General features: G+C 45.9%; 1 protein-coding gene across 4 annotated transcripts in view; it reads left to right on the top strand.

Annotated features, from left to right (window-relative positions):
- The first annotated feature begins 138 nt into the window (after positions 1 to 138).
- The window catches only part of LOC126522786 (protein Wnt-2-like), an 80,819-nt gene continuing 62,700 nt past the window's right edge, over positions 139 to 18,257 (top strand). Inside the window, exons 1-2 of one of the 4 annotated variants that reach the window (XM_055066558.2) lie at positions 148 to 320; positions 8,900 to 9,266. In XM_055066558.2, coding sequence (XP_054922533.1) covers positions 9,175 to 9,266 — 92 coding nt within the window. In that variant the 5' untranslated portion in view covers positions 148 to 320; positions 8,900 to 9,174. Of the gene's footprint in view, positions 321 to 6,224; positions 6,354 to 8,899; positions 9,267 to 18,257 lie in introns of those variants that run through there. The other 3 variants (XM_055066559.1, XM_072288751.1, XM_072288752.1) reach the window with 3 other exon arrangements.

Genomic DNA, 18,257 nt, shown 5'->3' with positions numbered 1-18,257 from the left:
CGGACTAGACTGGGGCATGTTGTCGCGAAAGCGCTTTTTCTACTTCATGCAGGCTCCCCTGCTGTTCCGCCGGGACGCATGATCCAGAACTTCGCCTCGTCGTTAACACGAGTCACCGTGCTAACACGTGTGCTACCGTATCTTACCTAGTTCACGGTTCACCTCCATTCCTCGTTGAAGTGGTCACGGCAGCGCCACATTCGGCGTTTACGTCACAGGACTTACCTATAAATGATCGACTGCCCGTCTGCACCTTCAGTGGGTCCGGCGAAACAGACAGCGGCATGACGTCACGAAACACATTCTTCTACTTTGTGCAGGTCAGTCCCAGCTACAACACTTTTCGTAGTGATTGCCGAGGCCTTCTGGTCCTGCCGCGTCCACAACAGTGCATTTCAATTACATATGATGTGTCTTACGTGCACGCTCGTTCGGTTTGGTGATGTGGAGGCTAATCTATAGGCACTACAACAACAGAAATATTGAAGGAATTGCTAGCACAGCAAAATAAGTTAGTTGAAGTAGAAATGACCGCCCTTTGGGATGAGCGAAATAATATGAAAAAAAAAAACGGACGTCTGATCTTACCTTGCGCTTCGTTGAATTAGAAGAAAGGACAGCCCGATTCGAATCGCGCAGAAAGACAATTAGCATTCTGAAAGCCAAGGCTATCGATTTGGAAGATCGTAGCAGACTGTCCAACCTGGCCATTTTTGGAATCCAGGGAGGTCCTAATGAGAGCGACTTGGGTTTCAAGCAAATTGTTTTGAGTGACCTTTTCACTACAAGGCTACAGGTACACCATTCGTCTCGGTGGGTAGAATACAGCGCTTAGGCAGACCAGGCAAGCATAGGCCAATTATTGTTGATTTTCAGTTCTAAAATGAGAAGCAAGCAGTATCTAAGAACGTTCATAAACTAAAAGTGGCAAAAGTGCTCGTTCAGCATGGTTGCTCTCGAGATACACTGCAGAAGAGGGAACGAAAGTTTCAATTATAAAAAAAAAACTGCGAGTAAGCGACGGTTTCTTCATGTGGGACGACAATGCAATGGTGCAAGCAACGGTGCCTTCCTGTCATGGTATTTCCAGGAATGATTGACAAATACGTTCTTCTATAGTAATCAATTTCAACTTGTTAACATAAATGCACATAACATCAACAAATGTGCCAAACTTGATGTTAGGTTATGGTCCTCATGGTTGCCGTTATAAGGGAGACCTGGCTTCATGACGACATTGATGACGCTGATGTTTTCCCACCTTCGTATCAGGTCTTTCGCCGTGACCGACCTGCTAAAGGCGGCGGTGTTGCTCATTGATAAAACATGGCACCGAGCGTATTTGTTAAGTCAAATGGATAATCACGAAAACATTGCTTTGAAATTGTTGTTATCGGGACGAGCGTTTTCGCTGTCTGCCGTTTATCGACCTCTTGACGCACACCCTTGAGGCTTGCAGGATCTACGCAATCATTTGCCAAATTTTTCTTATAAAAAACAGCTTTCATTGTTGGCGATTTCAATTTGCCCGCAGTTGACCGGAATCGCCCATTGTCAAGTATACAGATAGAAGTGCAGATGCCGGTATTTTGCTTAATATCATGTTAAACCGGGATGTGATGCAAATGGTAACTTTGCCTGCGCGGGTTTGTGATGTATGCTCTTGAATCATTGGTATTGTTTTCGTAACCAGGACAAATTAAGAAGTTAATGTATCTGTAAATCATGGTATTTCTGAACTTGCTATGGTGTATTTCGCGTGTATTCTTCAAACGCCTTGCACAACACCCCCTGAAAAAAATTCTGCAAATACGTTTCTCTCGTGACAAGTACGAGAATGTCCTAGAATACCTTTATCTTAAGCTAAGCAGCTTTCAAAGTGTGAGTAATCTTTAGGATCAATTTAAACAAATATGCAAACTACTGTCTTGATAGTTTTCTACCGAATAAAACTTAGAAAAGAAGAAAATTTACCGCTGGATAACGTGAGAAATGTTACACCACAAAAGAAAACTGAAGCGACTGAAAAAAAAAAAAAAAAAACGTGCGACCACTCATTGTTAGAACGGCTCAAACGACGCTTGGTGAAGCATTGCTGCGTTCAAAACCTCACTGTTTTTCAACATATCCTGCCAAATTTTTTATGAGACTCCTCCCAAACGTTCTGAGCCTTTTTAATCCAGGAACAACCAACAACATTACCAGAGCACCGTCCCCACCGATCATCGGCTCAGAAGGCAGTGAAGGCACTTTTGTGCTTTCTCAGAACGTCTGGTTTGCGAGAGCGGCTTTAACTCCAGTACTGTCCGTACACGTATCTACACCTTCTCTCTCCCTTCTCTCTCTTCCCCTTCTCCCAGCGTAGGGTAGCCAACCAGACCCTTGACTGGTTAACATCCTTGCCTTCCTATATTACTCCCTTGCTCTTTCAATCCAGGAGAAAAACGCCATTGACAAAATAGAACCCAGTGGTATGCAAATTGCCCACGAAGATGTCATCGCGGATCATTTTAATGTATATTTTTTCAGTGCTCTTTCTGTTCACTCTGAAATATTTTCTCGGACGCCTGCATTCTGTTTTGGTCGTGTTGACATTATATCACTCATAGGTCTTGTTTCGATGCTGCTTTACTTCGTAACTAAAGCATCACGGAACCCTGATGGCCTGCTCCCAACGCGGTCCTTCGTCGCTACGCTGAGATGCTTGCTCCGTTTCTTAGCGTCATTTTTCACGCATCCACATCATCGGCAGATATACCGGGTAACTGGTGGGCGGCAGATATTGTGCCTATACACAAAGACAAAAAAAAAAAGCAATAAAGGAGGTACTGCGGTGCTAGCAGAGCATCGCTCGATGTTTCTTACTTCTTCCTGTTGTAAGCTACTTTAACTTATTATTGCTAACTACATAACCAATTTTCTGACAGACAACGGTATTTAATTCTTCCTTTTCAGCATGACGTCACGAAAAACTTTTCTACGGTCACACAGCTGATCGTAGTAATTCAGTTTCGCAAGTGTGATCGATAATGTCGAACAAATTGACGTAATTTTATTGGAAGTTCGAAAAGCGTTTGATTTTGTTTCACCCTATAAGATAATCTGTAAACTATAAAGTACATTCACTTTTTCTCTTTCATTACAAAATGGATTTCTGCCGATTTAGAAAACCGCGTCCAATCATTTTCCAATAATGTCTACTGCTCACGTCATATTCCGGTAATTTCCAGGGTACCACCGCTTCTGTTCCTGCCTTAGATTAATGATATCGCTGATGTTATCGCAGGGCCAATACAAACTTGCTTATTTGCAGACGACTGTACTTTATATAGCGAGATTGTTTGCAGAGATCATCAGGAACGTTTCAACGTCAACCTCAACATTTGCTCATGGTGTAAAATATGGGACATGAGGTTTAATAATGAAAGAACAGTTCACATGCAGATTTCTAAGAAGATAAATAAGAGGATTTTGCTTTGCAGTCTTCCTACTCGTCCTCTTGTTGAAGTTAATGAATGTAAATACTTGGGTTTTACAATAACTGACAACCTAAGTTGGAATTCTCATGTCTCCAACATACAGGGTCTCCCACGTAACTTGTGCCGAAATTTAAAAATATGCGAGTGTCACGTGGCTGAACAGAACCGAAATGCGCCTTCGCGACTAGTCGCGAGGCGCATTTCCGTGTTTTGCGGGCTTTCTTTAACGCTTGGGGAAAAAAAAGAACATTTATGTGGTACCTATTCAGCAACAAAAATATGGATTGGGAATTTTTCAAAATGGCTTGCAATGTTCTGATTGACAATTTTGCTCTGATTGTGGTATTTAGAAAGCTAATTAATTAGTAATAACGAATAACGCAATTAGGCGAGATAAAAAAAAAAGTCTGACTTGCTCCCAAGCGACGAAAAACAACATTAGCTCGGTCCTGTTCAGTCACATAGTACGCGCGGATATTTTTAAATTTTGGAACAAGTTACGCATGATTGTCAGCATATGTGCTGCCTCATTCCGAAAGCTTTGTATCCTTCGACATAATCTAAAACAAGCGCCTCCCGAAACTAAACTTCATGCATACTCGTCGCTAATTGGGCCTAAAATGGAATACGCTTGCACCGTCGGCGGTCCTCACGATAAACACAATATTAATGCACTTGAGATGGTTCAACGGAAAGCGATCGGACCCGCCGTGGTTGCTTAGAGGCTATGGCGGTGGGCTGCAGAGCACGAAGTCGCGGGATCGAATCCCGGCCACGTCGGCCGCATTTCGATGGGGGCGAAATGCGAATACACCCGAGTACTAAGATTAGGTGCACGTTAAAGAACCCCATGTGGTCAAAATCTCCGGAGACCCCCACTACAGCGTGCCTCATAATCAGAAAATGGTTTTGGCAGGTAAAACCCCGTAATTAAATTTTTTAACCAATTAGATTTATTGTTTTCTATGTACAGTGAATCAGACTCACCCACAACTCTCATGCAAGCGCATCGCATCGAGACATTGCAGCCTCGGCGGAAGGTTCTGATTCTTAAGTTCTTTTTTTTTTTCACTTCAGAAATAACAAATCCACCTTACGTCCTAACCAATATGTCCGTTCATTAGCATCACAACTAGCCAGCTATCCTCACTCAGAATCCTTAACTCCCTGTCAGACAAGAACTGACGTTTTCAAATTTTAGTTCTCCCCCGCACAATTACTAAATGAAACACTCTACCTTTGCCATTGCTAAGTAGCACTGATTCTCTAGAACATATTAATTACTTGTGTCACACTTTTAGAACTGATTTGTTTATTTTTTGAATATCTGTACAATTTTTTTTCTCTTGTTTTGTACTTTTACCCCTTCTGCTAAGGCCCAGACGGAGCCTGCAGTATCATGTAAATAAATAAATAAATAAATAAAATAAATAAATAAATAAATAAATAAATAAGAAACAATGATAACAGCGTTTAATAAAAAAGAATGGTCGTGCTCCAGTTAGAGCTCTCATGCTGAAAGCAATATTTTTTTCAAGTGAACAATGTGCGTGCGGAATAGGAGATTAGAATAGGTTACAGAATCACAAGGAGTAATGTGACGTGAATTAAAAGTTAGTGAAGAAGAACATGTTAGATGGTATTGCGGGGACCTCAACACCATAATCTTTGTCTTAGAGAGTGTAATGACAAGTCTATTATGGCGACACCATTCAGACACTAAAAGGCGACATACAAACTGTGAAAGGCCGAAAAATCTGCTCCATTGGTCGAGGCAAGAATCGAAACAACGACCTAAGTCAGTCACACTCAAGATATCAGTGAGTAAGCGTAGCGAGAGAAGCAAACAGGTATGACACTGAGAAACTGGAAAAAAAAAAAGAAAGAAAGCTACGTAATTCAGAATTTAGACCTGAAGAATGGACAACTGATTTTAAAAGAGAAGCTTCATACTGTGATTCAGAGCACAAAGAAATCAGAACCACGATATTTGTGATTATTTAATGACTGCAGTTGCAGATTGCCTTTCATTAACGTTATTTCACCACAAAATACCATTCACACAGTAATGTACGGATGCATCCTCTTCAATGAAATCGCGCCTAACCTCAAGCATGCTGCTTTGGGATGTACAACATCACGCTCTGTTTGGAGCAGCTTTTCGCAATGCACAGTTTAGTTTTCTACAAATATATTGCAAGGAGGAAATATGGAGCTAGTGTCTGCTTGAATGGCCAATAATGGCTACTTGTGTTTTGGCGGATGCATATACCACGTTGAAAAGCAGCAACGCTTGCGGAAGTCAGCTGTGGGCTTTTATTTCGCTTCCTCCAGCCGCCCAAAGGTTCGCCCATTCCCCACTGCGGGATTTTCCTTGTTTAAAGACCATCATCATCATCAGCAGCAGCATCACCATCATTATCATCATCATGATAATAATCATCATCATTCCAGCAGATGCAGGTCGTTCCCACGTGTCGAGGATCGTGAGGACAACACTACAAAAGCATTAGATACCAAGGAGAGAAACCAATTTCATCTACTTCGCGTTTTTTTTTTTTTCTTCGCTTTAAATGAAGCCGGGACAAATACGGACTTTTTATCACTCTTTTATTTTTGTCACGCTCTTCTTTCCGTCTTTACTTCCCCTTTCCCTTCCCCTAGTGCTGGGTAGCAAACCGGAGGCTTTAACTCTGCTTAACCTCCCTGCCTTTCTCTCATTTGCATCTCTCTCTCTCTCTGCAGCGTGAAGCAGACCTAAAAGCTCAAAAGCGCCTTAGCCTTGAATATGAAGAAAAGTAGAGCCCGAGTCAAGACAAGCCGAACAACACCGACGCAAGGACGACAGCGACGGGCCACAGCTCGGGCCACTAGGTATGTGCTCGTGGTCCTGATGTCGTCGTGGTCGTTCTATCGCCATCATTTTGGGTTCTTCATCTGAACGTTGTCATGTCGTCATCGTCTCGCTTCCTACTCCGACCCAATGGCCCAAGTTGCCTAATAGCTTGTACCACTATAGGCATGTGCTCGTGGTCCTAATGCCGTCGTGTTCGTTGCATTGTCGTAATTCCAGCTTTGCCATCAAACTCTTGTCATGCCGTCGTCATCAGACCATCGTTCTCACATAGGCTCTCATATATCTGTCATATATATGTCATATATATATATATATATATCTCATATAGGTTCTCATATATAGGCTGTGGTTCTCACACCGCCGTCGCGGTGCCTTCGTGATCGTGTCGTCATCGTCACTTCAGCTTCGTCATGCGACTCTCGTCGTACCGTCGTCGCCCCGCCATCGTCGCCCTACATGCTTCATAATACAGTCGTCATCTCACTGTCCCTATACCGTTGTCATACCATCATCGCTGACGCGTCATGCACACTGTTTACGACGTGTCGACTGCATGACGCGTCGTCGTCAAATAGTTGTCATGAATTCATTGTCATATCGTCGTAGTGATGCCGTCGTGGTCGTTCTAGCGTCATCATTCCAAAATTCGACATTCGACTCTCGTCATGCCGTCGTCGTCAGACCGCCTTCATCGATCTATTGAATTCGTTCTTTCTTTGTGGTTCTGCCGTAACCATGCCATCGTCACTCAAGTCGTGATTGTGCCGCCGTTGTCACGCCATCGTCGCCATTGTGTCATCGTCGGAAAGTCGCTATTGCGCTGGTGCATTTGTTGTGATGCCGTACTTGTCATGCCGTTCTGGCAGTATCGTCGTTGTCATTCGACCTTTCGTAAACGGGTTGTGGACGTACCGTCGTCGTCATACATTCGTCGTCATCCCAATGTCCTAATGTTGTTGTCGTCACGCTGTCGTCAGTGTACCATCGTCATCGGTAAATATTCGTCGTCTCATTGTCGTCATGTCATGGTCTTCACGCCGCCTTTGACGTTCCGTTGATATCACTCCTTCGTCGTTCCATTGTCTTTCGGCGTCGTACGGACGACGTCATGCCCCCATGCTCATGGGCGACCTTGGCGAGCGAGTGCCATAGCAAAGTGAGACGATGCCGGAATATGTCGCATATAGCCGAAGCAATGGAAATCTCAAGATGACCACTACAGCTGTTGAGTAAACGTGGCTTCAGAAATACGGTGTCACTAAGTTACTCGAATGCTAATCGCATATTACCGTCGACAGTCGTCGTGAAATGAGTTCTGCCGTAATACTTTTTCTTGTTTTCAAAAACGCTCAGTGGCAAGCAAGCTATCGTTTTGTATATTTAATCATACCGTGCTGTTTACAGCTAGAATCCCCAACTGCTTCAGCTTTCACCTTCTTACTTCACACAGCTGCTCGGCGCGCAGGTTGCGCGTTGCAGAAAGAGGTGCAACTACCGTGCAAGGCAGGGAAGTTCTGCGGAGAAGCCAGCCGTCCGGTCGTCGAGCCGGTAGCGCTTTCCGCCCCATCCCAAGGGCTCCTGCGCGTCGGGGGCGAGAGGGTGTCCGCTACGGACCAATGGGACGTCCCGCACGCTAGCGGCGTCGTTCCCGACTGGTCCGCGCACCGAGGAAAGGGAACTTCGTGTATGGAAGGTGAAGCAAGCTAAGAAGCGAAAGGAGGTGATGGTGGAGGGGGGGAAGCACACATTCAATCGAGGCAAGGGATAAAACGCGAGCACACACACACACACACACACACACCACTCTCGTATTTTCTTTCCTTTTATTTTCTCTCTTTTTCTCCCCTCTTCTTTCTACGTTCTTACCTCTTTGCCGCTTGTGCGAGGCCACCGGTGAGGGGATTATACCAGCCAGCCACCTGAGCGAGTCGCGCACAGCGTGGCGACAGCGCAATGCGTTCTCGCGCGCTGCTCGTCGCCGGTTCCAAACGGATGAGGATGTGCAGTGCTTAAAACCGCGTGGGACGCAGATACCGCTTCCCGTTCTGCGACAGGTGTGCTGTTTGTGCTGATCGTGCATCGTGTGCCGCTCGGAAGTGCTCGTGCGATGGAGCTTCGCCGCTACATTCTTTTCCTTCCTTTTAAAACCCTGAGTGCGCAAGAAGTGGACGCGTCGTCCTGGTGAGTTTGGCGGGACAACCTCCTTGAGCTGATTCGTGGCCCCGTTTTACGTGCGCAAGCGCCATATAGCTCAATTTTCGGTGCTGCTGCTAAGCTCATTCTCACAATAAAAGAGGGCCTCATCGGATACAAGAACCGATGTTATCGGTTTCTTGCGAGGAGTGCTCCGACGGATATGTGAAGACAACACCCCTCGCGGACGCGTTTCGTTTGCTTGTGACTCGGTTCACAAAACTGTCGCGATAACCGCAGAGAGGTCGCTTGTTTCTTGTTCTCGCATCTCGAGTTCTCGCATCTCGAGTGTACCCAGTGCGTTCGAAAAGCACCCGTTGTCCCGTAAAAGGGAAACCGGAAGTAACGCTCTGTTACCGGCCCTGCGCAGCGGCTACAGTATCGTCGCCTCCGCCCACGAAGTAAGGAAAAAAAAAGAAAAAAAAAGAAAAGGGAGAGCGCCAGGAAGACGACTATACTGCCCACGTCTCGGTGACTCAGCGAGTGCTGCAGTGTGGCGTCGTCGTAGCACTGCGATGAGACGCGGGCATTCGGGCCTTCATCGGGCGGTGAAGTGACATGCCTGTCTCGAGTGTCGATGGACGGCTGTAGGTTCAGGCTGTTCGAGCCTGGGCCATGCCGCCGCCATCAACGTAGGTCAGGGACATGGTCCGAGGAATCGCTGGAGCCCACGGCCCGCAGTGGACTCGTCACGCCAAGATCACCTTCATCCTCTTGGCTCTTCTCGATAACGCACGGTGAGAAACATTCGTTTTTTTTTTCTTTTTTCGCAGCGTTCTTATGGCTACATACGTGTGTGTATGTATCACTTCCCTTACAGTGCCGTTATAATATCAGTAGGCCTTGCGTCATGAAACCCGTGAAACGACGCGGAATCTAGGATCATGAATCAGTTAACGAGAATGTGAATCAGCTTTTCACTGGAAACAGCCCTACTTGATGGACATGTTTGTTGGACATCTTGAAACTAGTTGGTTCGAGTTATCAATTAGAACCTCTGGGAACATAAGTACAATGTAGCATGCGCCGTATCAAGACATAATTAGTCTTGAAATGCAGGGATTGTGGATTGGTGAAAATGTTCGAAACGACAACGAGTTGCCGCAGAACACCACTCAAAATTTAGAAGCTGAAGAATCGAATTATGAACCGAAATCCTCCGTTGGTATAAGTAACTTGTCCGTGTGCTCTAACAGGCGATGACAGCCAAGGATGCCGATATATGTTTTATTGCGTGTGCTGCTGCTACAGTTGAGCAAGGGCCGTTTACTAAGGTCAACAAAACCAGCGATACGACATCCGAAAGGCTAACCGATTGCCAAGCACTCTCGCGTTCACCGGCAATCACGAAGCATTCTGCTATGTAGTTGCACTGGAACAGTACTGCGCATTCAGGCCTTGAATGGTTGACTGCAGTCAGCCAATCAGGCTCGAACCTCCAGAAGGCAGTGTGATTCTAGTCTGATGCACAATGTTGCTCTGTTTCGTTATAGAGATGTGGCAAGAAATCACAGGGCATGCATGCACATCACAGCAAATGTGCATGCAGAGAACCGCTTGACAGTTGTTGCATGCTAATACTGTAAGTTACAAGTGGTGAGATACCGAGACACTGAAGAACGAAGGAAACCTCAAGTTGGCAACAGAAATCTTGTGATATGTATCTCCCTACAAGCACTGAAAAAGACATCCTGAAGCGATGAACACAAGGTCATCACTTGTTCCATACTAGATTTCTTTTTTTTTTTTTTTGCGGTTATTACCCTGAACTTACTTCTTCCTTACGATACACATCTGTAACAACTGATACTCTGAGCTCATTTTCTTTTCTGAAAAGGGAAAGAAAGAAATCAGTAAGAGAAAAGAACGTGGGAAAAGGCGGTAGCAACGAATTCGAAAGGCACCTAAGAAAAGCAAGTTTAGTAGCTGTTCAAACCTGACTCGCTTTTTTTTTCCTCCCTTACAATAACCATGCAGAAAGCGTGTGAAAGCAAAAGGCAGAGCCGATAGACACGCTTTCAGCGCGAGCCTCCCGCAACCCGGTCAAGCCATCGGGCTTGAGCGGGCTGTTATTTATGGTTATTGCCCCCGACCACGTCTCTAGGTCACGTCATCACCCGATACACAAATCCAATAAAGGCCACAGACGCACACGCCTGCGTTGCCACGCGTAACAACCTGTTCTGTGCCATATCAAACAAACAGTCTCTCTCTCTCTCTCTTATCTTTCTTTCTTTCCTTCCGCGCCCGCCTTTTATTATTGGGGGCAGCCACTATGCGCTCCCTTAGCAGCAGCGCATGGGCGACCTTAACAAAACTTTGTGGTCTATATTTGGTCCGCTGAAAGGATAGTGAGTTTTTGTTTAATTTCGCTGCAACATTCCTATGACACCGAATAGTGAAAGAACAGAATAGAGAAAAAAGTATGGATGCGGCTTGTGACGTCAGCTGTCACGTGGACTTAAACCAAAGGCTAGCCAGCTTTGGAACTTGTTAGAGGAAAAACGGCACCGAAGACTAGCAATCAAATGTAGTTTTTTTGTCAAAGGTTCATACGCATATGTTCGGCTCGTGTACTGCGGCCACTGTGGAAGTTTCGTTGCCCTAGAGCTGCAGAGATTCACAGGGACAAAGCTTCTTGCTCTCTGCAACTTGGTAACTTCATACGTATCTGTGGAGGACTGCAGGAGAGGGCAGGTGGTGGGTAGCGGTGGAGTCGCAACAGGCGGGTGTAGCCTGCATGGCGCGCTTGGCCGGCAATTCTTACACCTCAGCACCTTTCACGCTGTTAGTATGTATGTCTCACCAAATGGATATTTCAGCAAACGGTCATCTACTCAGTGTCTCGGAAGAAGGCAATCAAGAGGCCAAGAAATCGTCGTGATCCCTCCGGGCTCGTTAGGATTGAACTGAACTATAATGAATTGAAAGCTCACGTGGAAGCACTGGCCCCTGCTATGTAGATTTTGAAGCACCGTCTTGCCTTCCACGTCAAATTGCATCAACAACCAGGCGAAGTGTTTCCACTTCACCGTCTCACCATATAAGGCAAAAAGCGGAGAAGCCGATCGTCCCGTCGTGATCTAACAAGTCTTGTGGCTCCAGTAATGCTTTCGGTACCTTTTGAAAAAGGTTGTACTCGCTAGAGGTATCCTGCATAGCTGCGCGAGTTCGCTCACTCACGTGACATGTTCTTGACAAAGTCTGCTGAGGAGGTGATTTATTAGTGGACTATATATTCATGCTCCTTGACATATCAAGTGACCTAATGCTTCGTGACCACATCCATGGTCCCTCAGTGTTAAAACAAGGTTTAACTCTGCGTCACTGCCATATCCGCGTTACTTGGCGAAATGATTTAGTGCAATTAAAACATGCTGCAAAAGTGAACGTAATGCTGTAATGTAAAACAACTGGAATGGAAGAATGCAGGAAAGCTGCACGAGATGTTTCACTACGCAGAATAGCAATTTCTTACGAGGAAACCGAGCTTGAGCGTAATCCCGTTCATGTACAGCTGTTCTGTAGCGCTCAGTGAATGAGCATCACACTATAAAGTCAACCCACCGCGGTGGCCTTAGCGGCTATGGTGTGCACGAGGTCGCGGGATCGAATCCCGGCCACGGCGGCCATATTTCGACTGGGGCGAAATGTAAAAATGCCTGTGTCTCGTGGATTGGGTGCAAATTAAAGAACCCCAGATGGATGGATGGATACAACTTTCTTGAAAGAACCCCAGATGGTCAAAATTATTCCGGAGTTCCCCACTACGGCGTTCCTCGTAATCATATCGTGTTTTAGGCACGTAAAACCCAAGAATATAATTTACAATCGACTATAGAATCAGCTAAATGTTGTCGTCGTGTTGTTACCACCGATATGCCATTGTCGACATTATGACGCAGTAGCCGTTGGCATGCCATCGTCATCATGACATCGTAGTCATTACCTGGCCATTGTCCTAGTGTCACCATCTTCATTACCTTCGTTGTCATCGTGCAGTCATTGTGCTAGCATTGTGAAGCCACGGTCTTCGTCGTTGCTGTCTCTCAACTTTATTCTGGTATAAATGTGCATGTGCACTGCACCGGTGCACTGCACGGACATGTTCCTTCGCTTGCGTTCGAATAAAACGAACGAAAAATAATTGCGCATGGTTAACCGCTTCATGATGGTGAAAACATGCTTACTGATAGGGAAGGGGGGAAAAGAGTGAGGGTCCCTATGTTTTTGCCCCGGGGCTCCTATGACGTCTTCGGAATGACTTACAGAAACGCGTCTAAGCCTGTACCTTGCGTTCTTTAATTTTGCACTCTATATGCAAGGGCTAACTGCCTCTTAAAAGCTCCACTTCCGCACTTTAGGTGCATTCACTTTCCTAGTAATGATTAACGATAGACCACCGCCATCAAGGAACGGCACGCAGTATACCTACTAGATAGATAATTTTATCTGCCCGGTTCTGCGAAGGCAAGTGCCGAACCAATGGGTTATGGCAATTAAAGACCAAGAAGCGACTCGTCGTACCGACATTATAACTGTCCTATTACATGACCATTGAATTTTGTAATTGCTTCGCCGAGGTCGCGGTCTAATGTAATCACGTTTCTTTTTTTTTCCTTTCCACCGCGTGCGACTATAATCGCCCTTGCTTGATTACCGCCAGGATTTCAACGATCGTCGTTTAGTCGCGACAGAAGGGCGCGCGTACGCACCGGTATTCATTACCGCGATCAGTCCTCGGATACCGCGCTGTTTTTGACGTGCCTTCGCGTTCATTCCTCACCTATGGGTGGTCACGTTTGTGCGGGCGACCTTCTTCCCACAGCTTCGATGGCGACTCAAGAATTTATGGTTGCTTCTCTCTCTCTCTCTTTTTTGTCCGCTTGTTTTTTCGAATGTGCTTGCGTGATTGGCGGCGAACGAGTCTGAGCTCGTACATGCTACAGCTACAGTTTACGTTAACCGGTTAGTGCCGTTTAGGCTTCACTTGAAACTTGCCTTCCAGGCATGATTTCCTGCATGTGGCTGCGCTATAGCTCGGGCGGCTGGCGGCTGCGCGTGGTATTTTAGGTGACGAGTCAAGTACAAGTCGAGTAATATCTTGTTTTCTTTACTAGGCTTTGCACTCGTATGGAGCCCATTGGTGATTATACTGCAAGCCACGAACTGTGCGCCGGCCTTGCTTGCCTGACGGGTGTCTTCGGTCGTTTAATACTCTTTTGCAAAAACAAGAAAACACTTGGAGAATGCGATGACGCCGATGCATGTTTCGCTCTTACATATCCTCCTAGAAATAATCTGCGTATTTTTTTCTTTTTCGCTTCTATATTGAAAAACAAAATGTAGTAAAAGCTAGTACCCTTTATCATTAATCAACGTTTTCGCCGGTCTACTTTTGCGCCTGAAGGCAGTTGCTCTTTTGAGCAACGTCGTCTTTACGACACCTATATCCCCCATGCCAGTGCAGGGTAGCAAACCGGAGACTCGCTTCTGGTTAACCTCCCCGCCTTTTTTATTTCTTGAGCAACGTCTCGCCAATCGCTACTGCAAGTCGACATATTGAAATGGGGATCTCGATTGAAATGTCGATATCAACACCCGTGCGAAGCCACTTCATTTCAGTTAAAGTGAACATTAATGAATTAATGATAAGAAATGCACGTTGTCGAACACTTAGTTATAGTTAGCTACAATCAAGGAGGAGGAAATAAAGAGAGAAGGCAGGGATGTTAACCAGAAATGCACCTGATTGGCTACCCTACTCTGGGGGACGGGAGAAAGGGAATAGAAAGATAGAGAGAGAGGGGGGAGGGGAGGGAAGCCGCGGTGAGCTCGCGCACGCACGCAGAGGGCCTGAGCGAGTCGAAGACGTTCACATAGGCCAGTCGCCCTCGAGAAAGACAAAAGTGCCTTCATAGCTTTGTCAACTGTACTAAATGAATGATGGACAAATAAGGAAGCAAACAGCGTGAGGTGCAGCTCACGCCCACCGCAAGGCAGAGCTCCGAACTCATGCACGAGAAACAGTTCGTGCACAGGTGTAGCTGCAACGGGGCAACGAATGATTTCTCAACTAATTCAATCAGTCGCGTAGCCGCCGCCGGCTGTACACTGCATCGCATCCATGCGCACCATCCTTAACCTGTCGATCAGTTAGTTAGTTAGCAAAGCGCACCGACTGATTGTTACCATAATTAATTGTCGTTATCGCAGTTACGATGACATTGCGTGTTCTCTTCTTGCCTAGAAGTTCGACATTTCAGCAAGCAGAAAATTTGTGACACTGCGCGCTTATGGTATTATTTATTTACTGACCTGACTCACTGCGGTATGCTGCAACAGGTCTGATTGCCAATTTGCGTAGAAAAAAGTTACGTTCGGTTCGTGACATGACTATGTTCAAGTGATCGAGGGCTCTAGCTTAGACGTCTCCGTTAACTAAACCGCGTAAACATGATAAATGCCCATCGTTGCTAATGGTAAGTTCTACTAAAAAAATAATTACATACAACGCATTAATCGAGACTAACCCGACCTGCTCTACCGAGTAGCAACACTGTCTAAAGGAAGTCAGTACTCCAACCGAGTTTCGTTGGCGCAGCAAAGTTTATGGGTAGGAAATAAGAGAAAGAGAACTAATTATTTACGTCGGTAAGATACATTTACATATCCTTCTGTGGCATGAAAGCTGGTGTCCTTGAAGAAACTCTCTGTTCTGCTGTTTCACACAAGGGTTTATGTGGGGAGGTTGATGTATAGAGCATCTCGGCTACTCTAGCTCTCTGTGGTATGTAGCAATATGCAATGAAATAAATGAGAATGCTTAAATAAATAACCCAATAAACATTAAAATGAAATACAAAAGTATAGCAACATCGCAACGGAGAGTTCACCGTCGTCTACCCATGCCGTTACCCGAGTAATATATGCACTTTGTTCACTTATATATATGCGTTGTTGCGAAAGCTTCGTGCAATGAATGAATGGTAGGCGCGAACACTCGCTTCCGCACAAGTTCTGTCCACAGCATAAGCGTGTTACTTCAAATATAATCGAGCAGCACTAAACTTATCGTAAACGCTTTTCGAACTGTGTCAGCTAATCAAGTCATTTAAAGATATCTTTGCCTTTTGCTGCAGTTGACTTGCTGACTACACTCCAAGTAAGTTTGGCATTCTAAAGGGGCGCTTGTCCAAACTTCATAGTTTCTTTTTTCGCTAAACTGCTTCATTCCTCGGCGTATTTTGAGCACTCAAGAAGAACGCGGTAAACGTTCTCAATTTCACGAGCGACCCAGCACTAGGGAGAAGTAGAGTTGGGTATTCCGTACAGGAAGCAAAACCGCATATGTGCCGCTTCCTATCGAAGCCTGTGAGTTGATGTATCTGTGTTTCGGGGGAGATTGCTGCCAAGTTGAATTCTTTTACAGCGAAGAGCTGTTAAGGGTTAGTTCCCCCAGGATCGTGTCCGTGTGTAGACACAAAATCCCGAAGCTAGTGCAATGCCGGGTCGACCCGCGGCGGATGTGAAGCAGGCGTTAAGCACTCCCCATACTGGATAGTGCAATAGCGGGCCGACCTGCGGCGGAGGTGCAGTTCGCCATTAAGGGGTCCACATATACTGCTTCGCTGGTCGTCCTTCTTCACTAGTGGAAGGGCACTGAGTGTTTTGCGGTTCAGTTTAACATAACAATGCGTGTATCGCTTTAAAAACCGTTTATTCTGGAGCAGCACTTACCAACACGTGAATTATGACCTCTCGCGAATGCTAACAATATTTAAAGAATAAGTAACATATTTTTGATCAACCAGCCACGACAACCGGATTTTGTCATGGCCAATTATTTCTGTGACATTGTGCGTTTATGATCTGACCTATTTACTGACCCGGCTCATTGCGGTGTGCTGCAATAGGTCTGATTGCTAATATGCGTAGAAAAGGTTGCTTTCGGCTCATGACATCGTTATATTCAAGTGATCGAGGGCTCTAGCTTAGACGCCCCTGTTAATTAAACTGCGTTAAAAGGATGAATTCCCCTCGTTGGTAATAAGTTGCATGAAAAAAAAAAAAGAAGCATTACATACAACGCGTAAATCGAGACTAACCCGACCTGCTCTACCGAGTATCGACACTGTCTAAAGGAAAGCAGTATTCAAGCCCATTGGGGATGATTTTAACACAAACTAACGTTATCAGTAGGCGTTGCTTATAGCTGCATGGCCTCAGAAGAGTGGCCAAGCTAAAACCACGAGTTAAAGGTATACAACGTCCCGAGATATATTCCAGATTCTTAGAGTCTTACGTCGCAGTAGAAGGTGTATGAAGTACCCGCAAACGGACTATACTTTTTTGACATATCACACCGTCGGGCAGGCAGCCGTGATGCCCACTGCTCTGCATTAAAGACAAGTTTTTTTTCTTCCTATTTCTACGTATAGTATGAGAAATGACCCGCTTCTGCGCTTATCCGGTAATTAGGGAACGTCTTTCACAACCGCACAGCGCAGTTTGCTTGTCAAGAGAGATGTCGATACAGAGACATTAAAAACGCCCATAGCTCAAAATTACGCCCTTTTGTCGGCTTCGCTAACTAAAACCCGCGTCGCTTCGTCGCAGGCGTATATTGTAGACTGTGACGCAATTTTGTTTCTTGCGTGTGCGTGTTTGTGTGTACACGTATACCGCATGTCCTCACTCTAATACAGCAACGGCTAGACGTCTGTACCATTTCGCGAAGACTTTCCCACGGACGCGCTTATACACAGGGCCTGTGATTATCACTGATGACGTACCTATACGAAACGCTGTCCGCGCGGGTGGGGGGGCAGTGGAGAGGGGGAGGGGTCGTCGTCGTCAATTAGCTCCGTGATGCGGCGCCAGTCGCGGAAAATGTGGAAGTAAAGCGGAATAGATGGCCCCGAAAAAAAGTACGGCAACCTAAAAAAAAATAAAAACAAAAGGGAGGTACGGCGACTCACTTTTCCGCAGGTTCGGAAGCAGCGCGCGCACGGAGAGCGTATACGCTTGGCGGCCGTAATTGTTAGCCGCTCCTCGCGGGGCAATCAATGAAGCGCCTTTTAATAGCCTGTCATTAGGGCCGCCTTCCAGCGGCACGCAGCACTGCATGCGGACGTCTCCTCAAACACCACGCGAGGGCTACTCGTCGAGGCGGTGTAGCCGAGGTATAGCCGCGCGATGCTATACGAGACGAAGGAACGGAGCGAACGACTTCATTTCGGAACGCGCGCAATCGTTGGGACGGAGGAAAAATCGTCGACGGTTATATGTGTACATACACGCGAAGTGCCAGGACCGTATTCTTCCCCTTTTCGTTCGTTCGCATGATAAAAACGGCCGAGTGGAGTTTCGCAAATGTTTCGCAAAGTTGAAAAAAGGTTAACTGCGTGCCCAATTTGTAGCCACCTGCTGGATCTCTTAGGGAGCATTAGCGCTGCGTAATAACGCGGTGGCGATGTCAAAGTGATCCGCCATTACATGCCGGCAGCTGCCTGACTGTCCACTTGAATAGCCTTTACTGTATACATGCAATAAATTGTCGGATCGTGCCACGCACTCGGCAAAAAACGCCACCCAAAACGTCGGAGCTATTTGTATAATGTCTTAGGGTAGCGTAATTACATAATAACCTCGTAAAATGCCCCATTTCTTAACCGACATGTCGTAAAGCTGCACTTGACCGTAGATTGTCCGCATTGTTAGAGCCT

This window comes from Dermacentor andersoni, chromosome 6 (assembly GCF_023375885.2).
Source record: "Dermacentor andersoni chromosome 6, qqDerAnde1_hic_scaffold, whole genome shotgun sequence".
NCBI lineage: Eukaryota > Metazoa > Arthropoda > Arachnida > Ixodida > Ixodidae > Dermacentor > Dermacentor andersoni.
The sequence above is the reverse complement of the archived record's forward strand: the minus strand, read 5'-3'. Positions and strand labels throughout refer to the sequence as shown.